This window comes from Cervus canadensis, chromosome 32 (genome assembly GCF_019320065.1).
Source record: "Cervus canadensis isolate Bull #8, Minnesota chromosome 32, ASM1932006v1, whole genome shotgun sequence".
In the NCBI taxonomy this organism is placed as follows: domain Eukaryota; kingdom Metazoa; phylum Chordata; class Mammalia; order Artiodactyla; family Cervidae; genus Cervus; species Cervus canadensis.
The window spans coordinates 29,536,263-29,561,131 of NC_057417.1; the positions used below are offsets into that span (position 1 = coordinate 29,536,263).

The following is a 24,869-nucleotide window of genomic DNA, read 5'->3' on the forward strand; positions in this document are numbered from 1 at the left end:
CCTGCCCTGGCAAGTGAGCTGGCTGGGGTCCATGTCGGGCAGAGTGGCCGGGGGCATGGACGGGGACTGCAGGGAGGTCCTGGGCCCAGGCACCAAGCAGTTAAGGAAATGCCTCTGAGAAGCAGCAGGAGTGTGGCTGAAACAGTAAGAGGCACTGTGGCTCGTGGTCCTTTAAATCTCACCTCCAAACCTCAGTGTTCTTGGCTGGGAAAGGAGTAAGGGGAGCTGGGGAACAGGAAGAAAAGGCTCCTCCCCCACCCCACCCCCCAGATTTCAGTTTCCCTCCCCTCGCAGGCTCTGAGCAAGGAATGGGAAACAGAGACAAAGAGTGACAGAGGAGAGCTGTTGTTTACTTGCTCACTTGTGTCCGACTCTGCAACCCCATGGACTGTAGCCTGCCAGGCTCCTCTGTCTATGGAATTTCCCAGGCAGGAATACTGGAGTGGGTTGCCATGGAGTACCCAGGGGGAGAAAAGATGGTGGTCCACTCTCGGAGCACCACCAGGAGACGGAAGGAGGGTAGAGGCTAGAGAAAGGGAAGACAGACACAAGATGTGAGGAAGATTGAGCCCTGGGGAGGTGGGAAGGCCACACCTGGCTGGGCGAAGAGCAGCAGCTTAAGGTATTTACAAAAAAATATCCTCAAAGTAAATCAGTGATAACACTGTCCCCACCTCTCCTGGCTGCCAGGTTGTTAAAGGTCATTGAGTGGAAAGACCCAGAGAAATCCCAAGAAAGGGCAGCTGAAGGGTCAGGGTTCCTGGGCAGTGGGTGGGGTGGGTGGGGAGCTGCACCCAGTCCTGGGCCTCTCCTTCACCAGCTGCGGTGTTTAACCCAAGCCATCTGTCTTGTCATCACACAAACAGCCCAGACATGTGACTATTGACAAAACATCCTCAGGTGGTGAGGGTCTGGGTAGGGTCTGAGGATGCCCCCAACCCGGAAGTGCTGGATTTTGATGACCACCCCCCACCCCCTCCAGCTCCCTCCATTGCTAAAACTGGACTGCAGTTCAGGCAGGGGCTGGCCGTGTCCTTGGCCAACAGCAGCATCGTCACCAACCCAGGCAGTCACGTTGACTGACACGTGGACCCTGAGGCTGGCCCAAAGCAAGACTACGAGAGCCATTTTTTTTTTTTTAATGCAGTTCTTTCCCAACATTGCCCGCAACAGCTTTGGTGCAGAGATTTGGGGGGCAGGGAAGGGGGAGGGAGGCACATGGGGAAAAAAAGGAAAGAAAAAAAAAAAAACCCCAGCCAATTGCCCAAAGCCTTTTCCTGAAAAAGCTCAGGCCCTGGGGTGGTTGGGACATGTGGCTCCCTCCTGCACCCCCTTGAGGGCCGGCTTTGCAGTCGAGGCCCCGATAGGGGTTCATCCCATTCTCGCCTGGAAGAGCTGTCTGGGAGGGGAGAATGGCTGCGTGTGGATATGTGTGTGTGCATATATAGATAGATAGATAATAGGCTATATTAGAAAATTCTCTCTATGTATAAATATAAAACACTGGTATCCAAACATGACACCACAGCTAACTAAAGTGCTTGACGGCAGTTGGGCATGTGTAAGTCTGTAGGTGAAATGATTCATCCTAAGTGCCCAGGATGTGGCAGGAAGCTGGGGAAGCGAGAACATGGAGAAAGGGCTGCTGGCCTGAGCCAGGGCACTCTGGCCCCCCAGGGCCTCCTCAGCCTGTCTGATCACCATTCTGCGCCTCACCCCGCACCTTTGCCCTGCTTTCCCCACAGTGCTTCCGACCACGAGGAGAACAGAATCAGCAAGCTGGGCATTGGGGAGTTGTTCCCACGGGGAGTACTGGTCAGCCTATGCCCACGGCTTCCTCCCCTGATAGGGTTCAGAGTGAAGGGAGCGCTAAGGGCAGGAGGGGAGGACTACTGTCATCATCGTTAATAATTTGAAAAATAAAACACCACAGCTCCTCTAGGCCTGGCTCTGTCATCTTGCCTCTTGGGCTCCCCTCCCCCCCCGCCTGGGTGGGGGCTGGAGAAGGAAAGGAAGGAGACCTGGGGGGCAGCTGACCTGGGAAGCTGTCCTTTTATCTGCAAGCCCCAAGCAAAGCATTAGCGGCTCCGCCACCCTCAGCCCCCTACCCTGCAAAACAAGACCCATCTGGTCTCAGACCCGCAGAAATGCCACAGGCAAGTGGTCCTCAGAGCTCCAGGAAGTAGAGGGGCCCCGGAGAGCAGGCCCCCCAGGACACAGTGCTACAAGAATGGGTTGGTGGTCGGAGGTTTGGCGGCAAATGGGCTTGATGAGGATCCAGTCTGGAGAGAAAGAACAACCGCAAATTGTTAAATTAGGGAGGAAGAGCTGGAGGCCACAGAGGACGTGTGGCCCAGGATTCCTTTCTCCTTCAAAATGACTGTGTGGAGGGAAGAGGGCAAATGAGGGCGCTAGGAGGCCAGCAGAGGGCATGGGGAGGGTGGATGAAGTCAGGGCCGAGGAGAGCCGACGCCTCGTCACTAGCCCACTCATCCCTGGCTGAGCCAAGCAGAGTCTCACCAGGAACGAGCATGCGTCCTGTCCCACACTGCCCTCTTCTCCTGGAAGGATTCCGTCCCCAGCCCCCAGAGGGAAAGGCCAAGCGCCCTAATCAGGCCCGGGCCCTGCTCTGGTGCGCTCACCACGAAGGGGTTGGTGGAGATGCCAGCTGGCTGACTCAGTGGCCCCTGCCCCAGCTGGGCGGATCCCAAGTCTCCGAAGGAATAGCCTGGGAGGCAAGAGCAAAAATTCAGCTGACGGGAGTCCTGCCGCTCAGGTGGGTGCTGCCCAGCTCGCCTGTCTCCCTGCCCGGCAGGCCCAGACACAACCCAAGGCAGGGGCCCAGCCGGGTCCTCTCCAAAGTGGGGAATAAACATGTGGAACAATCAGAGGACACAAGCATGTCTGTTGCTTCCCTGGGCTCCCCCTGCTGGTCCAAAAGGGAACTAGCTCAGACACCTGGCTCCCTAATACATGTTTCTGATATTCACACAGTCACAGACCCGCCCAGACCCTGAGGGTGGGAATGGGGTTAGAAAGGAGGGCTTGGTCTGAACCCCTTACCATTCTGCTGCTGAGTCATCGAGGTCTGTGCGGGGAAGAGCGGTGGTGGGAAGGGGCTGGCGAAAGCCCCGGTGGGTGGCACTGTCTGGGGGAAGCCTGGCCCAGCACCGCTCATCCCAAAGCCCGGCCCTGTGGAAGGAGGGACGTGAGATAGGCGAGGTTCTGGAAGGTAGGCTGGAGAACAGGTCTTCCTAATCCCTCCAAGATAGGGAAATGGAAGCTAGTGTTTCCCTACCCAGAGGTACCTAGTGGAAGTACCCGGAAGGAGCACAAAACCCTTCAGCATCCCTGCACCCTGCCAAACCTGCCCTCTTGGGGCCTGTGGGTCAGAGAACAGGCTAGTTATGAGCACAGGCACAACACGGAACTGGGGTCCGCTTTCCGCATCTCTTATACTGCACAAACCACAGCAAGTTACTCTCATCTCTGAAATGGGGACCATGCCTATCTCCTCGGCATGACTGCTGCAAACATGAAATAACGGTGCAGAGCCCTAAGCGCTGGGCCTGCCACGTGGGTCAGCTTAGCAGGGAGTATTGTTCTCTCCCTGGCTTCAAAGTTTTTTTTGAGAACAACCAGGAAAAAAAAAAAAAGGAGGAGGAGGCACAAGAGCCTGAGTTTGGAGAGAGAAAACTCCGGCTGAGGAGGGCAGGGAACAGAGCCATGGTTTCAGGTGGGACGCAGAAGGGAGGAGGCTGGACGGCCAGAGGGAGACAGGGTTGGAGGAAAAAGCACCCCCACCACTACCAGTCAGCGCCAACCATTCGGAACCGGATCAGGGAAGAGGCAGGCTGTTTTTTCTAACTCTGAAATTCCGTGACCTGGGTGTCTCCAGTTTTTGCCCACTAGGTGGCTTGGAAGTTAAACCGGTCTGGCCTGGGCTGGTGACTGGAGAGTGCTAGCTAGCATCAGGGGATAGTCTGGGAGGCTTACCTGTGGCCAAGCCATTGGGCTGGAAAGGGTTGGTGGAAGGCAGCTGGGCGTGAGCAGCAGGTGTGGTGAAAGGGTTGAAGGCTGCTCAGGGTGGAATGGGGTAGAGGTGGGAGGAAGAGCTGGTTATTTTTTTCTCATTTGGTTAACATCGTAACTGAGCATTCCTCTAAATCCCAGTGTGCAACTCTCCCCACCCCCTCCCTCTAGAGTCCTCAATTTCCTCTTGGCCTTAGATCCCCTCCTCGGGTCCCTACACGAAAGACTCACCTCCAAAAGCTAGCCCTGGGCTGCCGCCTCCACCAGTGGTGGCTGACTGGAGCGTGGGGACCTGGCCGGCCATCCCGAAGATGCTGTGACACAGGGAGAGAAGTCAGCACGCACATCACCCAGCACCGAGGAGGTGGGCTGGGCAAGGGACCAGGAGGTGCAGACCCCATCCTGCCAGACAGGAGGAGCTGAGCAGGCTGGGATAACCAAGGCCAGGATTTCTTAGCTGGCTTTCCTGCCCAAGGGCGAGCTCCCCGACGTGTGGACCTACCTGCTGGGGATGCCTCCAGCTGATGCCCCAGGCCCCAGGAGGCTGCCCACATCTGCGAGGCTGTTGGGCTGACTAGCAGGTGCGAGAGGAGAGGCACCAAATGGAGTCCCCTGGCTGCTCCCTGGGCAGGAAGAGGAGTAAAACAGGGCGTGCTGGTGTGAGACAGGAGGGAACGGCCAAGAGGAGGGATGGGGGTGGGGTGCAGTGGACGGGGAGGGGAGGGATGGCATGAATGGCACCAACAGGGTCCTCTGAGCCAGCCAGTTCTTCCCCTGATCGCCCAGTTCTGGAGGGCTTGTCTCCCACTGAGGATTCTAGGCAACGTGATACCCAGCCCTTCTTAGTCTCCCAAATGCTGGAAACTGCCACCTCTGGAAGAGAAGCAGTTCTTCCTCGTCCAGGTCACTGTCCCTCCTGCTCTACTTTGGCTTACACTTCCCATTTTTTTCCTTAAGAGACGGAAAAGTTTCGTCTTTTCCCTAAAGCAGCATTTCCATTTATGGATAAATCGTATGTAGGGGCAGGTGGGGGTGGGGGAGGCACTGTGAAGAGCAGAAAGGTTCAGGGTCACTTGGGAGACTCAGGGAACATGCAGATGGCATTGGAGGTGCTGAGCATTGGTTTCCAGCCTCCCCAGAATCCTCCCACACCCAGCCAGCCACCTCCTCCCCTCTGGAGAGACCTCCCTGATGCCACGACCTCAGATCACAGCTGGGATGCACTGCCCATGGGCCAGTGAACTATGTCTTCCACGGGCGTTCCTGACCCCAATATTTGATTCTGGCTTTTCTCTCCTAGAACCTTGTCCTTTTGCTTCCCAGCACCTGACATGTTTGTAGTGATATATTTTACTTCTGTATCAACTGGATCCCCACTAGACCAATTCCACTGCCAGGAAATTTCCTTTCAGATATAACTTAACCAATGCCTCCCCCCAAAAAATTATTAACTGCAGTGCTGTTTAATAGCAAAATACTGGATCATCCTAAATATTCACTAACAGGAGACTGAGTAGATAAATTATGGTATAGACATAAATTGGACAGTGGTGCAGCTATAAAAAAGGAGGAGGAAGCTGTTAATGTACTGATTTTAAAAAATCTAACAGTGCTCGCTTCTGCAGCACATATACTAAAAAAAAAATCTAACAGTACTGTTTAGCTAAAGAAAAATCAAAGTGCAGAACAGTATGTATATTATGTCATAAAATGTGTAGTAAAAAAAGAAAGAAAACATGACAATAAAAATGAGTAAGTGAAGGCGGCTCCCTCCTTTTCCCAGAAGCAGGGCTGTGGAGAGGAGATGAGACAAGAGACCAGCGTGGGTCAGGCTGCAGAAACATTCTGTAGGATGGGAGACTTGAAATGTATTTGTGGGGAAAAAGGAACATGCCAGCAGAGGTGGAGAAAGTGGAGGTGAAACTGATAGGAAAGTTCACGGGACAAAACCTTGCAGAAGGCAGGAAGGGGGCGAGGGGTAACCTTCACAAGGGAAAATACTTCCTCAGATACAAGAGGAAAAAGAGGGACAGGAGTGAGTTTCCTGGTGGCCGGAGATTAAGACTCTCGTCTCCCAATGCAGTTGACGCAAACGCGATCCCCACACTACAGCACAAGGCCCGCAGGCACCACAACAACGTGAAAACGTCAACCACGTAAGCCAGCACGTGCCACAGGAGCGTGAAGACGTCTATCACGTAAGCCCCCCCAGGCTGCAATGACGTGAAGACAAAAACGTGGAGACGTCAACAACGTGAAGACGTCCACACGTGAGACGTCCATACGTGGGGCCCACACGCCGTAAAAGTATAGAAAGCCTTGCCCCGCCGCCCCCCCACCCAAAAAAAAAGGGAAAGGAAAAGTTAACATTCAGGGCTAGGAAGGAAACGGCAGGGCCAAGGAGCTTCTCAGATTTATGTGGTTGCGCTCTGGCCCCCTCAGACCTTAGCCCTGGTTTCTTGTCAGTGAACTTTGGGGTTCTTCTGAGCGCCTCAGAACTGTACTGTGGACCTCCCTGCGCTTCCTTTTCCAAAGCGTGAGGCTGCCGCGTTTGTCCAGACCCCCCTGGTAAGGACACCTTCCTGGTGCTGGGCACACCTGATGGGACGGCCTAACGTGGAGGAGCAGAGAATCCAGCGGGGAAGTCAGGTGCCCAGGCCTGGCTGCCTGCCGCGAGGATCCGGGGACAGGCTGCTTCCTGAGGGTCGGCACTCAGGGGACAGGGCTCGCCTCAGCCCTCTCCCTCCCCACCCCGGGCTTTCCCGAGGGACACGCGCTGGGCTGTAACGGCACACTGGTCTTAAGTCCTCTCCCACCAGGAGGCCGGAGGCCGTAGGCCGTGAGGACAACTGCAAAACCAGCGGGGCGACGGTTGGATCGTCGCTTCGCAGACTCCAGGCCCTTCCTTTGCCCGACGGACTCGAGGTACGTGGACCTGCCGAGCGGACGCGGCTCTCTGTCCTCCCTGGGGCCCGACCCTTCAGCGCCGCTCTGGGCCCTCGGGTTGGGGTGCTCCTCGCGATGAGGACCTGGCCTTCCGTCTTCGCGGCGGGAGCCGGAGCTGCGTGCCTCCCGGCGGCCGCTAGAGGGCAGAGCGGCCGGGGCTCGGGTGATACCTGCGCGCTTGCTGGTGGGCACCTTATCCACCGCCAGAGCCTCGCTCTGCGCGGCTGGGTATGTAGACTTGCCTCCTCACAGTTTCAGAGGAAACCGCACTTTTAGAAACCTCCCCTTCTCCTCCCCCTCAGAAACACAAAAATATAACCCGACACGTCAGGAGAGACGCCCACGTCTCCCCCGAACCTTAGTGGCTCCTCGTGTCACCCTCACAGAAACCCCTTCGTGACCGTGACCGTGGTGGGCTGAGAAGTTGCTTGGATCCGCCCCTGAGCAGCCATTTGATTTGGGCCAAGGCACCAGCCTGGTGAGCCAGCTTCCTCGACTGCAAACGGAGAGCTATCTTTCCTCGAGGAGATGATAGCCGGGTGCTCTCCGGGCACCATCGGGGCTGGCGGGCTCGGGGTCGGGCGGAAGCTGTCTGCTTCTTGAGATGAGCAGACACTGAACCAAAAGTCCATCCCAGGTTCAGCCTGCGATGGCTCCAGGGCTGACACCTTTATTCTCTCACTCTCTCTTTTAAAAGAGCCCCTTTAATACGCTCTCTTTTTTTTTTTTTGCCACACCTAGAGGTACCCACGATCTTAGTTACCTAATCAGGGATCGAACGTATGCTCCTGCAGTGGGAAGTGCGGATTCTTAACCTCTGGCCCGCTAGGGGAAGTCCCCTAAGCTCTCTCTTTAAAGTAATCAGTTGTGCTAGGAAGGCATTTCTGGACGACCCGTTTATAACCATCTTGTAATAGGCTGTTTCCTTTGAGGTACCATGCCTGGAAATACTTTCCTCTTGCTAAATTGTATATTCTGGTACTGGTTTATATTCTTTTTTTTTTTTTTTCACAATACAAAAATATTTTCCTTTAATAAAGATTTTCTCATCATTTTTAATGGGAAACAACTAAAATCTCATGGAAACAGTCCAGTAGGGAAATTTTTACTATTGAGTTTTCAAATCATATATTTTTTTCCTTCAAAATCTGTATATATTATTTTGATGTCTCACAGGTAGGTCCTGATATAGATTTGATCTGCCTGTAGATAATACAGAGGACACTCTAGAGAATTCAGATACAAATTCAGCAGCACCTTCTTCTAGTTCTCTAGTTATACTCCTGTCCAGCTCCCGCCACATCTGCTGCTGAGAGTGCTGAGTAAAGATCTGTTCTGCTGTTTCTCCACCTCAAGTTCGGTGCTCATCTCTGCCAGCCTCTCATTATTCATGTCTAGTTCATTTTCCAATGACTTTCTAACTTTTAGTTCCTCTAAGTAGAGTTTCTTATATTTTTCCATCTCTGCTTTCTTATAATCTTGTAAAGTTTCCGTCCTGGATAGTTCAGATTCCAAGTCTTTAATTCTGAGTTCCATCTGACTTCTTATGGAAGCAATATGCGCCTTGTGGAACTGCTCTGAGATTTCTTGACATGCTGCTCGTGTCTGCAAAAATAGGTTGACTTCTTTCCATTTCTCTACGAGGTCCTGTCTCACTCTTTCTTCAATCTCCCGTTTATACTGCTCAACTTGAGTGTGTTCTATCATCTTCAGTTCCATATGACTTTTGAGTTTCACTACTTCTTGCTCCAACTTCTTGTTCTCTTTCTCTAGTTTCTCACACTTCCTTTGCCATCCTTTCATTGATAACAACTCCCGTTGAAGAACTTGATATGTTGCATCCAGGTGCAGACACTGAACACGCAGCTCCCAGCTCTGCTGGAAGATGATCAGTCTTGGTCGCAAAATCTAAGACTTCATCATCTGACGGAGGCCATGAGTCAGCACCAGGTTTGTTGGAAAACCTGCTTAAAGAGTCTTCTTCAGAACTCGTATCCACTGGGTTGCTCTTTTCGGGAGGAGTTTTCGGCCTCTTTTCTTTATATTCAGAGATCAGTTGGCAAATGATATTAAAACCACTCAGAGCAGCATATTCTTCTGCAGTCCGTCCAAAGACATCTTGAGAAAAGACGTCAGCACCTCGCTGCAGGAGAAGGCTGACGACACTCATAGACTCGTAACTGACAGCAAGGATGAGGGCGGTTCTTTTCATCTTATCAACCGCGTGTACATTTGCTTCTTTCTTTACTAAAAATTCCACCATTTGCTGTTTCCTTTCACTTATGGCCAATAATAGTGGTGTGAGGTCATCCTCGTTCTTGGCTTCTATATTGGCGTGATAGGAAAGCAGCTTTGCTGCGAGTGATATATTCTGGCAAAAGACAGCGTGGTGGAGCGCGGTGTTGCCATTGGCGTCCGTGAGGTTTGGGTCGGCGCCGTGCTCCAGCAGGAGAGTCGCGCACTCCTCCTCTTGGCATTCTACGGCCTTCATCAGCGCGGTCCTGTTCTCACTGTCACAGAGGTTAAGCCGGCATCTTCTCTCCAGGAGGAGGGCCACCACCGCGGGATGGCCATTGGCACAGGCCAAGTGGAGCGCAGTCCTGTTCATCTTGTCCTTGTCATTCAGGCCACTCTTCCCGAGCAACAGGACCTGCTGCACTTTAGCTACGTTGCCTACGCTGGCAGCTCTGTGGATCTTTCCGAGGTCCTTGTCTCGGATGCGGTACCCGGGCTGAAAGTTGATTCTATGACTGCCGTCTCTCCCCGGGATGATGGAGGAGCCGAAGGGCGAGCTGCCCTTCTTACTCCTGAGCTCCAGCAGCCCGTCTCCCGGTCTCTCCGCGTCACCGGAGCCCGCGCGCACAGCGGCTTCGAGGACGGGGGGCAGCGGGGGGCGCTGAGGAAGTGGCGGCGACGCCCCCGCGCGCCGGAAGCTGCCGAAACCGACCTGCCCACAGCCACGGAGTGGAACCACAGGCACACCCGCCATCCCGCTCGCCGCTGCGCAGCCCCAGAGCAGCGGCCCGGGAGACGCCCGCTCGCCTCCGCCCTGACGGCGCCCCGCCTCAGGCAGCTTTCCGTCGGCCGCGCGGGGCGGTCCAGAACCGGCTCCATGGCCTCTCGCAGAACGTGGCGCAGGCGCCAGGCGGAGAACTTACGCCGGGCATCTGAGAGCGTCGGCGGCGCGCAGGGAGCGTCCCGGTTTATATTCTTAACAATAGCATACCTATTTCCCCACACAGTACTGGCAATTATTAATCTTTAAAAACTGTGTTAATGTAGTTCTTATAATTGTATTTTCTCTGATTAGTTAGGTTGAGGACATATTCATGTTTTTTGCTGGGTATTATCTGCTTCTATCCCTTGATCATTCTATTCTTCCTTATTAAAAGGAATTTTTAAAGGCACATTATGGTTATTGGCTTTTTGTCTGTTTCCATGTTGTAAATATGTATCTTCTCCTTATCTGCTTCATGCCTTTAAGGACACAAAACATTGTTTTGGGACCTTTTTTAGGACATCTTTGTTTAGGTCATCTTTTGCCATATAAAATACTCTGACTTATGCAATTTCTCCTTGTTAGAATTTATGGAGATTTTGTTTCCCAGTGTATGGTCAAATTATATATATATTCTTTTACTTTTTTAATATATACTGTCAAATTATAAAAGGGTTATATGTTTGAAAATAGTATATATTTATTTTTGTTATAAAGTTCTACTTGTATTTCTTAGGTCAAACTTGTTAAAGTGTTACTCAGATGGTCAACTTCCTTCCTTCTTTCTTTGTCCGTCTATTCCATCAGTTAATTTTAGGAGAGAACCTATTATAATCTCTGTTAGTTTATCAGATTTTCATTCTAGTAGTTTTTGATTTATGGATTTTTAGGCTATCTCATCAGTTACTTTAAGTTCACAATGTAAGAATTTTGTTGTGAATTTTAACTCCTGTCAATATAAAATGTCTTCTCTTGTTCCATTCAAAAAATTTAATTCAAAACAAAAAATCAACCAGTTCATGGTGGGAGGTGGCGAGGGCTGTGGGCAGAGCAGAGTCAGAAATCTGTGCTGTGAGCTGGACTGTGCCTCTCTGTGAACTGAATGACTAGGGAAACTGCTAGCTGCCTCCCCTGTAAAAAGGGTAAATTTGAGGGGCTCCTCCCAGACCTCAAAGCTTGAGGGTCAGAGGGTCTGAGACAGTCTCCTGCCTTGGGTCGGCTGTGGGGTCGGAGGAGTAACTTACCAAAGCTGTGACTTCCAGTTAGCATCCGACTGGCTGGCAGCGAGGGTGGGGAAGGGGAAGGGCAGGTAGGTGGGGAGGAGAGAGAGAGTCAGTCACTGGCTGTCCCCAGATGTCTGTCCTCACAGTGCTCCCGACTGCCCTCCGGCGTGCAGGATGGCCAAAGGGAGAGGGCCGCCCGAAAGCTCCAGGGACGGTCATCTGGGAGCAATGGGGTGCTTGAAGGGCCTTTAGACTCTCCTTCATTCGCACAAGAGCAACACCACAGAGTTGACAGGCTTCTGCTCTAAGAGGATGGGTGAGGTCTTCTGGAGGCTACCTTGGACACTGCTCCAGCCCTTGCTCTGGGGGCCCTCTAGGGGAAAGGTCATGTCCATTCTCAGATCCTCATTCTCAAGTTTTCTAGTCTCAGTCTCCCTTACTTGCCAGGTAGCAACCTCCTACTGCACAGCCCGCACAACTCCTGCTGAGGTTTTAGCCATTTTCCTTACATGAAAAAGAAAAAAAAGAACAATAGAGCCCCTTCTCCCTGACAAGAACCTCATCAGATTCCTCTCATCCTTTCCTGGAGCTTCCTCTCTTAGTGTGGTTCTCTGGGCTGGTGTGGATGTGAATGAAGGATGATGTATGGAGGTGGACAGTGGAATGCAGTTGCCAGAAAGAAAGGAAGCCGGAGGGGCAGCACTTACCTGGGGGCGCCGGCTGGGCCTGGAATGGGGCTTGGCCAGCTGGAGGAATGCTTCCAAATGCAGAAGAGCCGGGGCCACTACCGAAAGCATCAAAGTTGGCAAAGCTCCCATGGGAAGGCGTTTGGCCTGTAGGTGGAGAGAATATGAAGGTTATGTTTATATAAAATATATGTAATCTGTATCATACAGTGGCCAAGAGCCACTCAATGAGACATCTGCCTCCCCACAGGGCCCTCTTCAGAGGGAGTTGGCAGGAGCCTGAGGCAGACAGCCAGACCCATACAGAGGGAAAGGGGCTCTCAGAGTCTCCAAGTTTACTCCCTGCTTTTTATCCTTACTCCATGAGGCATTAACATTTTTGTCAGGGTCTAGTTTGGGTGGAATAGTGTGAAAAAAATTTTGTTACAGGAAAGGGCTTTAAAAAAGAAAAAGGGAAACTAGATAACCACTTGGTTCCACCCTCTGTTGGCTACTGCTGATCTTTGGGAAGAGGGCAGGGGAAATGGAACCTGTCACAATTCCCTTGCTCCATTTTACTGGAGAGAAAGTAAGAAAAAGGCTCTTCCCAGTGATCTAAAAGGAAGGGCTAGAAGCCCCCCGCTGTCATGCTTTTGCTCAGACTCCCTAATGTAATTGTGTCTGTACTCATCTGACCCTCACTCTCCAGGCTGTGATGCTTCAGAATCACCATCGCGTTCACTTCTGTGCAGAGCTGGAGCTAAGTGAAATTCCGTGTTTGATGGGGACAAAAGTTCTCGTCCCAAATCCCACTTACCCCCAAAGGCTGGGAATGCAGCAAAAGCTGGTGCCACCTGGGGAGCAGCAAAGGGGTCTCCGCCGATGTCAGCCAGCAGATCAGTACTGGCTTTCTTGACCGAGGAAGGGGGAGGAGGTTGAGAGCTCCGGGGCTGGGACGTCCGAGGCTGGCTGACAGGCTTGGAGGAGAAGGCAGTACATATAGCACCTGGATCCCAGTCATGACCCAGGCCCCTGCATGGCTCCCCTGGCTGCCCCCAGATAGGCAAGTGGAGAGAGAACAGAGGGAGAAACTGCCCTCAACCAAGAGGGTTCCTGGGAAGAAGGGTTGCCTCAGCCCTTCTCATACCTAATTCCTTTGTCGTCCCAGGACAGCCGCTCCCAGAACCGCACACTTTAGAGCGTGTGCGTCAAGGTAACCCCGATACACAGGGACGGCGCCCAGCAGCACCCCCTGGAGCTGTTACCTCCTCGTTTTTCACAGGTGCTTGAACCAGTGTCCTGGCCCCTGTTTTTCTTTGGAGGAGTGGTCAGGTTTGAAGTTGATACTCTGACTTCCCTAAATACCACTTCCTGTTGGGTTCTTTCTTCCAAAATACACAAGTCCAAGGTGAGAAATGCAAGACCTAGGTCACAGCAGGGCTGAGAACCCATTTACACCTCCTGGATGATCATCTGCTAAGTCCAGGGGATTTGATTTAGGAAACTGACACCCCTGTCTCCCAAATCCCATAATAATGTCAAGGGCAGATCTGAGAGTTACCTGGCTGGAGCTGGAGGCAGCAGCCGAGAGAGACGGCACAGGATCCCCCAAAAGTGTCCGGGGGGGCTTGCCTTCTGGGATGGAGCCCTGGACAGGGGTGGAGGTGCTGCCTTTGGTGTAAGTGGGCCCCTTGACTTGGTCTGGGGGGACATACCTTGGAAAAAGAATAGTTAGGCAGAGAGGAGGGGTGAAACCTTGAAACTTTGGACCTTGCTCAGCTTAACTGCTTGAGAACACAGGTTTCAGCAAAGTCCTTTCTTATTTTCCCTACTGATTCTCTTTTTTGAACTAAAGGAAGCAGCGATGTAGGAGAGTTCCACCTAACTTGAGTTTCTCCTTTACTCCCAGATGATCATTTTTTCCTGCAGGGATGTTGTTCAGTTTGCTTTGGCTTGTGCCAGTCTTCCCCACAGCTCTCCCTCCTCTTTCTGACACATGAACCATCTGGGTTTCAAATAATAACAACTTGCAATCAGGCTGACCAACAGGTGATCCTATTTTCCAGCTTCCTACTCAAGGGCCCCCTTTTACTTCCTGGGCGTGTCTTCAGGTTCCTCTTTCTCTGCCACTACATCTTCTAAGCACTCAGGATTTACCCTGCTGGCTCCTGGACTTCTGATAAAATTCCCTTCCACTCCAATGGATGTGGTCTCTACTTGGGATGTATCTTTTTTATCCCAAGGACACTCCCAGGAGGAACTACAAAATGCTGTTGTACCCACACCAATCTCCTCGCTCTCTGCATTCTCTTCTTCACCCTACAGTTATCCCCAACCATGCACACCCCCCAGATATGGAACAAGAAGTAGCATGTGGGGGAAGAAAAGGCAAGAGAGAACAGAGATGCTGCTTCCCCTAGTAAATCTCTAGTAAATCTAATAAATTCCTTCCCCTAGTAAATTTCCTCTAGTAAATCTAGAGGCCATGTGCTCTTAGCCACCTCTCTCTGTGAGATCATCTGAGCTCTAAAAACTAGTCCACACTTCATAGTTGGGGAGCCTAGCTCTCCCCTCCACACAGTCTTCTGTCTCCCCAAAGGAGGGGGATATCAAATCTGCAGGGTCAGTGACCAAGAGCAAATTGTCCTTTTCTTGTACCTTTATTATTTAGAAGTCAGAATTCAGCCCTAACTGAATCTGAGTGGAACAGACTCAACCCTCGTCTAGCCTTTGAAAGAAGCCCCAATTCAGCTCTGGAAAGTGGACCACAGATGAAGTGTCTTGGACATGTGTCTCCAGAGTAATCTCTTTCCTCCTCCTTACCATCTCTTCTTTTCATATTTTTCCTGGAGAAATTCCTTCACCTTCTGAGGATCCCTGGAATCTGGTATTAAAGATGTCCGAGCATCAAAAAGACCCAGCCAGATCTTCCTGCAAACCTAAAGGGATGAAGTCAAGTGACAGAGAAGTTGGGGCAGAGAGTATGAGATGGGAATCATACCATTTCGAACTCATCCATCAATAAACATTTATTGAGCATGGATGCAACATGAGGATCTGGGTACAACTACAAAACAAACATGATCTCTGTCCTCACAGAGTTGATAATCTAATGGGGAAATGGTGTCCTTAGATAAATACAGATACATTTATAATGACACACTGTGACAAGTCTTGTGAGAGACAGTCCGGGGTCATGAGAATTAAGGGAAACTAAATTTGGATGGGGGTGGGGTCAGGAGCAATTTTCAGAGCTGTGGCTTCCAGAACACCCTCTAGAGGCTCTTGTTTGCACTTTCCAAGTGAGCCCCTCAAAGGAGTACTGCTGGCACCAAGGTTGGAATCTTCCCACCAGCAGATTTAGCTGGAGAAGGGGTTTAACTTACTCTCAAGTAAAGACATGGGCTTAAACCCAGTTGCTTACGTCAGCACAGCTAGCTCCAGGAGCTCCTGCTCAGAGGGGCCGCTCGGTCAACTCTGAACACGCATCACTGTGGAGCATCTCTCCCTCAAGGGTCACCCCAGCAGAGACTGCTCCTTCCCCTGATTCTTCCAACAATGGGCCCAGACAAACCCCAATTTGTGTAACTAAGATTCCATAAATGTACACATGTACATAAGGTAAGATACCTTTCATACTAACAAATAAGAGAAACTCGAACAGAAAACTGTAGGGGCTTTCCTGTGATCTGAGGCAAAACCCCGCTGACAGGGCAAGCACGGCCTGGACCCCTCCTGGCGGTGGTGGCTCACCTCGTTTCCGCGGGACTGCAGGAAGAGCACTTCCGGCTCGGTGAACGTTGTCATGGAGATGGACTTGACCCGGTGAGGGGGGTTCAGGCCTCTCCTGTGAGAGATTAGAACAAAGGAGAAGTAGAATGCCGTTAGCACTGTGGGAGGAAAGGGAGGGAGAGAGGATAAAATCACATGTAAATCAAACTCTCTGACTGAAGCTCCTTCTTAATTCAAGGAAAGAAAGGAGACCAGAATGTTTTGGAGGCTTCTCCTGAGAGACAGGGAACCCCGGTCATTCCCAAGAAGAAGGTAGAGGCTGTCCATCCAGAGCCGCCTCTTCTTGGCTCAGACCCCGGCAGCTGAATGTTCAGGCTGAGGGGTACTTCAGGGAACTCAGGTGTGTGACCATTTCCTATCTCCTGCTTCATCATTGTTTGAGGCCTACAACACATGCTCAGGGTCCCAGAATCCATGGAGACACTAATCTTTCAAGCAGGAGGGAAGGCAAAAATGAAGGCCTCTGACTATTCCTGATAATACCAACACAGATAAAATTTGGAGACAAAAAGAGTCCCTAGGCTGGCTGCTGCTCCTCTCCTCTACGCAAGGAGGCTGTCTGGTGGAGGGATGGAGAGGGGGTCCCTTTTTTAGGAAGTGATTTCTGGGAAGAGAAGTACTCCAGACTTTCCTCTCACTTCTAGATCTTTAAACGAAGCAAGAGTAAGGCTCAGCTGTGAGCTACGAGACGGGCAGGAGTCAGGAACATATACCCTGTAAGGATGCTTTTGTGCCAGCCCTGTGTTTTCATTCTGTTAACTCCCTGGGAGTCCAGCTCTGCCCACAGATGCCCCGTGGAGACTACAGCCAAGCCGGCTTCCTTCCTCCCACTCAGCTCCCCTCCAGAGTGTTCTAACGGGAACCTGGGGCTAGGCCAGGCATGGTTTCAGAGGTTCCCGTCTCCTTACCTTCAGTTTTGCTCTAATCTAAATCTACCACCCACGACAGATCAAAACACTAGTAGCTGAACCAAAACAAATAAACTGGACCTTGGGGCCAGGAGTGAAAGACCACGGGTGCATGCGAGAAGGACAGTCCCAACTGAGAGGCCTCTGGGTTTTCACTCCCTGGAAATAATGGGCAAAGCAAGATGTGAAAATAAAAGTAACTCTAGCATAGGGTCTTGACTGATGCCCTCAGGAAAGTAAACAGAATTGACCAGATAGAAATCTTAGGGAAAGGTGGAGAAAGCACAGGAGCTCCCAGGTGCACACCCTGAACAAAGGTGATCCGGGGAGCGTGTGGGTTAGTGTAAGTGAAGGCAGCCCTGGCAGGAGAGCAGACAGGGGACAGAGTAACGAGGTGAACGGTGAAGGGCAGCTGCTCTTCTGGACGAGAGGTTACCGTTAATGGGATTCTAACCAAGGACAGAAGGACGCTGGAGGCTACAACTGGGGGCATTTTCAGCAATTCTGCTACTAGACTTGGATGGTTCTCAAAATAACCCTTTAAAAGATAAGCAATATCAAAGAGGATAGATGCCCTGAGGAAAGGCGAGAGCAGGAAAAACCAAGAGCCAGGCTTTGTAACTCTGTCAAACAATAGCTCTTAAACTTGCTTTGACCTGAAGACTGTCTTCTGATTGCATTTCAGAGAGATTCCAGTTTTTCCTCCTCAGCTTCTCACCAGTGGCTTGGTTCTGTTTGTTCCAAAGTCCGGACCTCCTGCTTTGATACTCTTTCCTTGGCCCTTTCTCACCTTAACCACTGTGCCCTTGCCCCGGGAGTGCCAGGCCTTTCTGAGGTCTCAGCAGAGTAGACAGAGCCCTCTGTTCCTATGAGCCTGGGCTGCCCTGCCACCTCCCACTAACAAATATTTACTCTGCTAAATAAAATACGAGGCATTGTGGAAGGCACTGTGGGGGATACAAAAATTACAGGACTTAGTCCTTGATCACCAGTCACTTGTTTCCAAGAAGGAGCCAGGGGAGCCTGGACGAGGGTGCTTCCCAGTGCAGCAGGCACACATAGTCAGATCAGGGAGCGTGTGGCACCAGGATGCAGCAGGAAGACAAATGATCATGAGAAAAGTAAAATGGATTATGTTTACACTAGAAAAACAGATTCTAAGCCTATCACAAAAAAGGTCATTGACATTTCCTGAAAGGACAACCAGGAACTGTTAGCAAAGTGTAAACAGGGAGGTGTGCTTCCTTGGGTGGGGGGTGAGGAACTTGACCCACTCATCAATCTAGAGGAGATGCTTAGAGCAGAACTTCCTATGGCTGAGCTTGGACTGGAGGGGTGGGGGGGGAGGGGGGGAGCAGGGACAGGGTGGAGATAGGATAAAGGCAAAGCAGAGAAAAGAAGTGATTTAGGTGCTTTGGGCCTAACGAATCTGATGGAACAGGATGTTTCCATACCACAGTACAAAAAGCACTGCTCTGACCTTGATGTCTGTAGACTGGATTATGTATAACCAGAGCCACGGTTTGGGGGCAGGGAGAGTCTACAAGGTAACACTCTGCAGCCCAGGAAGAGGGCCTAGTTACACAGCCTATGAGTCAGAGCATTTGTCTCTGAATCACAGAGAGGTCATTGCTGGCTGAGAGAAGCAAGTTAGAAATGAGAGCCCCTCTCCCCTTGGGAGCTGAAAGCAAATGATCTAGGAGTGTTGTGTGTTACTGGATACATACCAGGGTCATGCACTGGGGCCAGATGGGAAGCACTGGCCTGGAATTAAACACACCTGACTCTCCAACTTGCAGCCGGTCTCCCCAACATAACTCTCGGGTTCTCCCCAAAAGAAGAAGTGAGAGCCCAAAGGAGGCACTGCCCTTTTCTTTGGTTATCACAACAAATATATTCTGTTATTTCTAACCAGGAGGAGCTGGGGAAATACATAAAGGTATTTGCCCAGAATAGGGCAACTTTTTCTAATTGAAAGCAAGTACATTACTAGGGCTCAAGCCTTCAGCCTTTTTCTACTTCAGTTTCTTTTTCACAGGGCACCTAAACGGCCTTTGGAGTACTCTGAATCACTCTCTGAAGTACTCGGAATAACTTGGCAAATGAAGTGATTTGCAGAGATCCTAGTCTGTCCAATCCTCTCTCTCTTTGCCTCTCTCTCTTCCTTTGGCTTCTGTTAAGCATACTACTATTTCTGCAAATACCACAACTTTTGTTTCTCTGTGGTCATCACCCTCAAACTGGCCCGTATTTTGCTCCTATCTTGCTTCATAAAAGCCTCAAACCTGCTCAGCTACTCAAATAAGAAAGTTCTGCCAGGTCGACAGTGGAAAAAAACAGTTCCACCCAGCACCCAAGTTCCTTCATTTGTGCCAGATTTGAACTTGGGAATTCCTTACCTCTGAATATTTGTGTTCAAATTAATCTACCCTAGACTGTGTTTCTTTGCCCCTGGGATTCCATTTCTCTGCCTCTGAGCTGGGTTCAGCTAAATCAGGTTTGCTTTTATCTTGGACCCAAACATTACCAAGAAGAGTCCCTATTTAGGAAGGCTCCCTTACTACCCTGTACTGGGGTCAATTTCACTAATTTTAGGGAATTTCTTACTAATCGAAATTTCCCTGCTTTGACCCATTTCCCGAAGCTCTTCCTCAGTGACAATAATAAACAGCTGCCTTCATATAGAGACACACTGAATCTGATATTAGCAGCTACTTTCCTCTTTAGGCTCAATCTCAGACCTTTCCCATCCCTTGCTTTCTTCTCATCCCTTTGGTAATTTATTATTTTCTTAGGAGCTTTTCAGGTTCTCCAAGGGCCCTCTGTGATAAAGTGCCTAAATCTGTAATTTTAGAGACTCTGTCCATCTTGCCCAGCAGAAGTGAATATGAAAGGTGAGGTGCAAGGGGATGGAGGGACAGGACTAAAGTAAGGGCAGGGCATACAGGCACATGTCCACCTCTCCAACCCCGACAGATGGAAAAGCACTGAATTATTGAACAGCATATTATACCTTTCCTTCCAAGGAGATAAAAGTGTTTCAGTTAGGAACAGCTGCTAATGATGCAGACAGGGAAACTAAGGCACCAGGAGGGTAGCAACTTATCACAAAGAAAGATCTGTCAAGCTCATCTCTTGACACCCAGTCCAGAGCTCTGTCCATCTGAGTCCTGACTTAGTCCCATTGTCAGAGTAAAGATATAAAGAAAGAGGAGACACAAATATCCACTACTGAGACCTGAAGGGTGATGGATTGAAGGATAGACCCAGACAGACAGGTCAAGGAAGCATGTCACGTACTTGGCTGAAAAAACTGGGTGTCAAAGACAGCGCCTAGCCTAGATGCCAATGAGATCTCAGGCCTCGCCATCTATTTCCTTTTTCAAAAAAGTGGTTTATCCATTTTTATCCATTGAGGCAAGCAAGAACAAGAGAGAGCACTGAGGCACTGCTCTGGAAAGAAATCCTTTTCAGGGACAATTTTTATCCCTCCTGAGCTTCAAATGGCAGACTCATCTTCTAGTATATGAGTTAGAAATATAACTAAACAGGCAAGCGCATGAACAGATTGGGGAGATTAAAAGGATCTATATCCAGGTTAAGGAAATTAGGTATTGGAAGAAAACCAAATGAATAAAAGTAGGTCAAATTTGGGACCTACAATTGTGGCAGCATGTATGTAAATTTAGCAACGGGAGAAGCTAGCAGCCTCTCTCTCAGGCCCCCACACCCAACACTGTGGGTTTCTGCTAGAGATGAGAAAAAAATGTCTCATTTAAAAAGACAGCAAGAATGAGCTCGCACATGCAGACAGGAAAGCATAGTCATACCCACCCACCACCATTAGAATCTCAATTTTTCTTCAGATCTTGGGAGATTCAACTTTGGCTGCAACTGTCAACTTTGTTATATCAGTCAATCAGGCCAGATGGGAACCCTGGCAGTTCTGCTTTCTGCCCCCAGAACACTCCATCCCCCTAAGTGGTTGATATATTTCTAACACACTCAACAGAAAACTAGCTTTCAGAAGAAAGCCAATCCTGCTGTCTCCTTTCTCTACCTATATTAAAGTATATGTCAATATCGTCTTTAAGAAAGAATCTTTCTTCTCTTTTCATTATGACACCGCAATATGAACTTCCATCAGTCTCTAGCCCATGCTGAGCTTTAGTTTACTTCATAGTGCTTATCAATACCTGCATTTATATATTTGATGATTTATTTAAGGCCACGGCCTCCACTAGGATTCAGGCTACCTTGAAGATGGGACTTTGTCAGTTTTGTTCATTACCATATCTCCAGTGCCTAAACTGGTATCTGAGGCTTCAGAGACACTCAACAAATGTTTGTTGACTGACTTACTGACTGACTGCATGTGCAAGCTACTGGCCTACTACTACGATTTCACTTCCTACCACTACAAAATCCTAATCTGTAGGCAGTCAGCCATGTGGATTTAAGATGTTAACTGGTGTGTGGATCACCATGGAGACATGCCTCTTCAGCATCTGCTGGACTGTGTGCCCCCTCCTTAACACTGCAGCCAGCAAGCCCCACCTCACATTCTACCTGTGGCCCACCTGCCAGCTCCCAGCCCTTCCCAAAGAACATCAAGGGACACAGGTAATACTTTGTGAAGATCCCTTTGAAAGCTTTCCACGCTTTGCCCTACTCTATGCTAATTACAACTCCAATTGGCAAAGGAAAAGTACCATCAGAACCCAGTCTGATGGTCACAGCCAGGGCAACTACAGCTTTATTGTGGAGTTTCTTTTGTATTTCTCTCTATAATCTCAACATGCCATCACAGTTGAGCTTCATTTATTGGTCCAGCTTCTTGACCTTTCACTCTCTCCTCACTTCCTGATAACAAAGGATTGGCCTAACTTCTCATTTCCCAGCCACCAAAATGTGTTCCCTAAAGTCTACCACCTTGAGAATCACTGCAAGTGAATCTCATAATGCTTTACCAAAATACTAAGCAAAAATGTCCTTTCTAAATTGTTTTGAAACTAAAAAAAAAAGGGGGGGTGCGCTGGGAGACTCCCACCATTGATCCTATAGGAACTTAAGTTCCTGAGGAGCTAAGCCCCTAGCTGGACATACACATGCTGCAGATAAGAGACAGGCCTCTCTGTTACATTAACCAGTCCTTAGGTCATCGTCACCCAGTGTCTGTCCAGATCACAGGTGTTCGACTTTTCACCAGTGAGATCAACAGTGACCACAGGAGGAAGTGGTAAAGTTCTGTAAATTGTACAATGACATTTAAAGAGTTAAATTTTCCAGCAAAAGAAACCAGGTTGTAAATGTGAGCCAGATCCCTTGGCCCTCCATCTGTCCTGGTTGAGGGATATTCATTATAGAAGGGAAATGTTGTCTATGGGATACTTTAAACCAAGGTCTAGAAAATAATGATGTCAGTACTTGCCCTTTATTCAGTGTTTGAGGTTTCATGCCATGGTAGCTAACCATGGCAATGAATTGACGCTGTTGCTGACATTTTCTTCCTAGGACCTAGACTGTGATATGCCATCAGTTTTATCCCCCTGCTTCCTTTTATTTCTCTACTGAGTCTGTAATTGGATTTGCCTTTTCATAACAGGATCTTCAGGAATATGCTCTTTCTACTTTACCCTATAAATAGTCCTAAACTTTGCTCCTATTCTCCTCAAAATACTTGTCCCAGTCTTCGGTCTCCATTCTTCTACTCCATTTGAGCCTCTATATCAACTTTTGACAAACTCCAGTTTGCGTTCTAAACCACTGTCCCAAGAGCCACAAAACTTTTACTTACACCAAAGTCAGTTCTATCCTCACAAGTAAAGTTGATCAAAACATAAAAGTTTGGCAAAGGAGGTAAAAACCAAATAGAGAAATAATCCTAAACTGCAGGAGGGGACCTGGATCCTCATTTCTGGTCTGCCGTGATCATAACTAATAGCAACAAATGCTGAAAACAGCAACCCCCGTCTGGCATTGGATAAGTTACTAAACCTCTCTTTGCTTCTGTCCTCCCATCTGTCACCCAAGAACAAGACTGCCTCCTTCTTGGCTCCTAAAGGTGAAAGAAGAAACAAGGAAAGCACTCCTAGTTAAAATCAAAACCAACCAAAGCAATGTATTAATACTAAAAAAGTAAAAATAAATCCCTTGTTAAAGACATACAGGCTTGGTATCAAATTTTAGACATGCATCTAATAATAATAATTCCCTAAGGGGGAAAAGAACTTCACCATGTAACCAGAAATCTGGGCTAGCACTGTGGCTCTAAATTAGCTCAAGTGTGACCAAATACGGTGCCAAGGGTAGCGTTGCAGATTATACAAGGGGAGCCCCCCCCCCCCAATCTAGAAGGGTTGCTAGATGCTACTACCAGGAGTCAGCCGTGGAAACAAGGAGCTTGAAAGTGTAAATTATTACAGTTAGGATGGCTCATCCAGATCCCCAAACCTCTGGAAAAGTTAAGTTCTCTAAAGAGGGCAACCTATCAGCATCCATCTCTCAGATTTGTAAGAAATTTCCCTCTGGGTAGCACTCCAAAGTCCTGAAAGATTAGGATCTGTTCCTGAACACTAGAACATGGCCCTTTACCTGACATTATCACTCTGCTGTCAACCTGAGTCTGTCCTGTTTGCCCTCCACCTACACGAAGTTCCCTTGGGGTGTTTGTCATTCTCTGACCCTCCCACCCCCACCCCAGTTTCCTTCAATTCTCCCCACTTTCGGATCGCTCCCCCTCCTTTAGGGAGTTTCTGCAGTTCTCACGCTGTCTTTCCTTTCCTTTGCATCGCGACTCTAATCATGTCTTGTCGCCCCTGATCCTTTCCCTTCCCCGTGACGCCTCTGCAGCAGACGACCCTCTCGGCACATCGGTCGTGTCTCAGGCCACCCCGCCGCCCCCGCCCGACCTCGGCTCTGGCCCTTCGCCCTGAGTCCCGGTGTCCCCAACGCCGACTCTCCACCGCTCCTTTCCCGGTCCTCCCCCCACTGTTCCCCGCGCGCCGGTCCACTCACAAGAGGCCGGAGCAGGTGGTGCAGACGAAGCTGCCCACGGTGATATCCACGTAGGTGACCCCGCGCTGGGCGCACTCGAAGCAGTGGCGGTTCCCAGCCTGGCTGCAGCCGCCCAGCTCCCGCACCCGGCGACACCACACCTCCGAGGCCGCCTCCGCCTCCGCCTTGACCCCGCCACCCGGCCCTGGGCCCTTCTTCGCCGCCATCACCATGGCTGCTCAACCCCTCAGACCTCCTCCCCGCAAGTCAGCAATCGCCCCTTCAACCACTGCCGCCTTCCCGCCTCCTCAGTCGCCTCCGCACGCCAGGCTCCCTTGACAGAACCTAGGGAGCCGGCGGCATCCGTGCAAGGATCCTCAGCCCGCCCCCCCTGCTTCGCCTGTTCTGCACGCTGATTGGCTAGTCGCCTCCACCTCCTCACTCTGATTGGCTCGGCTTTGGACGGCCTCGAGTTGCGGGAGCCACCAACGCCACGCCCCACTGCCTTCAGACCTCCGGCCTCTCGGATTGGCCTGCAGAGACCCTGGCCCCGGGAACCTTGCGTGCTCTCTCCTTGTTCCCGCCCCCTCTCGCCACTGCCTCCAGGGCGCCCCGCCTCCCACACACGATTGGTGAGTCCTAGGAACTCTGGCCCCAACGCTAACTCTGACTGGCTGTAGAAACTGCAAAGATAGCGCGCGAGAAAGAGTGGTGTCCCGCGCTTGCGCAACTGTGGCCCTCCTGACACATGATGTTAATTCCCGCTAAATTTCAAAGGACTCATTTCAGCTAGACTGCCTGGAGGAACGCAAAACCGAAAGGAAGAGGCCAAATGAGAGGGCAAGAGATGGTAGAAAACAAGGGAACGCTCAAAGGAAAGGAGGAGAGCAATTGCTTTATCAACGCTTTTTTTCTCTTTAAAATCCTACTCTGATGTAGGAAATCTTATTTTTTGGATAGTCTTAGTGCACCCCTTGGTATAGGTCACACGACTGATTTCTGATCTGGGACGTCTGACTTTGGAAACCCTACATTTTACCGCAACTCTATCCGTGAAACAGTATTTTGAGTGTTCATTTGGCAAATACTGAGTAGTCTACTAGGTTAAAGCACTGTTGTAGATACTGGGGTACAGCAGTAAACCAACCAATCAAAATTCCTATCCTCATGAAGCTTACATTCTAGTAGAGGAGGCAGACAATAAACAAAGAATCATCAGCTCTGATGATTGGAGAGAATCAAGGTATTGTAAAAGAGAGTGACTTGTTGGGTATTTTAGATTGGTTAGGGAACCATCTCTGACAAGTGA

The 24,869-nt window shown here is 50.1% G+C and overlaps 2 protein-coding genes across 6 annotated transcripts; both read right to left on the bottom strand.

Moving 5' to 3' along the window:
* Nucleotides 1-1,125: 1,125 nt before the first annotated feature.
* AGFG2 (ArfGAP with FG repeats 2) lies at nucleotides 1,126-23,959 on the bottom strand. Of its 4 annotated transcripts, XM_043456109.1 has the most exons (13): nucleotides 23,582-23,959; nucleotides 15,618-15,711; nucleotides 14,688-14,803; nucleotides 13,426-13,579; nucleotides 12,682-12,841; nucleotides 11,907-12,032; nucleotides 11,221-11,253; nucleotides 4,535-4,655; nucleotides 4,264-4,346; nucleotides 3,997-4,077; nucleotides 3,064-3,192; nucleotides 2,643-2,728; nucleotides 1,126-2,282 (listed from the first exon to the last, which is right to left on the bottom strand). In XM_043456109.1, exons 1-13 carry the CDS (start codon nucleotides 23,791-23,793, stop codon nucleotides 2,223-2,225), a joined length of 1,455 nt encoding a protein of 484 aa, XP_043312044.1. In that variant the 5' UTR covers nucleotides 23,794-23,959; the 3' UTR covers nucleotides 1,126-2,222. The 4 variants fall into 4 exon arrangements, with proteins under 4 accessions (XP_043312044.1, XP_043312047.1, XP_043312043.1 ...); XM_043456112.1 differs by lacking the exon at nucleotides 11,221-11,253; XM_043456108.1 differs by lacking the exon at nucleotides 2,643-2,728.
* On the bottom strand, nucleotides 8,254-11,212 carry LOC122433311 (putative ankyrin repeat domain-containing protein 19). Of its 2 annotated transcripts, XM_043456114.1 has the most exons (2): nucleotides 9,786-11,210; nucleotides 8,254-9,578 (listed from the first exon to the last, which is right to left on the bottom strand). In XM_043456114.1, the coding sequence occupies exons 1-2, from the start codon at nucleotides 9,965-9,967 to the stop codon at nucleotides 8,756-8,758; spliced, it is 1,005 nt and encodes a 334-aa protein (XP_043312049.1). In that variant the 5' UTR covers nucleotides 9,968-11,210; the 3' UTR covers nucleotides 8,254-8,755. The 2 variants fall into 2 exon arrangements, with proteins under 2 accessions (XP_043312049.1, XP_043312048.1); XM_043456113.1 differs by having other exon boundaries at nucleotides 8,254-11,212.
* Nucleotides 23,960-24,869: the final 910 nt, after the last annotated feature.

Coding starts and splice junctions, on each gene's coding strand:
- LOC122433311 (XM_043456113.1), bottom strand. CDS start 9,967: ATGGCGGGTGTGCCTGTGGTTCCACTCCGTGGCTGTGGGCAGGTCGGT.
- AGFG2 (XM_043456108.1), bottom strand. CDS start 23,793: ATGGTGATGGCGGCGAAGAAGGGCCCAGGGCCGGGTGGCGGGGTCAAG. Junction 11,254..11,906: donor GGCCCAGCCGGCGCCCCCAG/GTAAGTGCTGCC, acceptor CCTCGCTGCCAG/CCAGTCGGATGCTAACTGGA. Junction 4,656..11,220: donor AACTGGAAGTCACAGCTTTG/GTAAGTTACTCC, acceptor CTTCCTGCCCAG/GGAGCAGCCAGGGGACTCCA.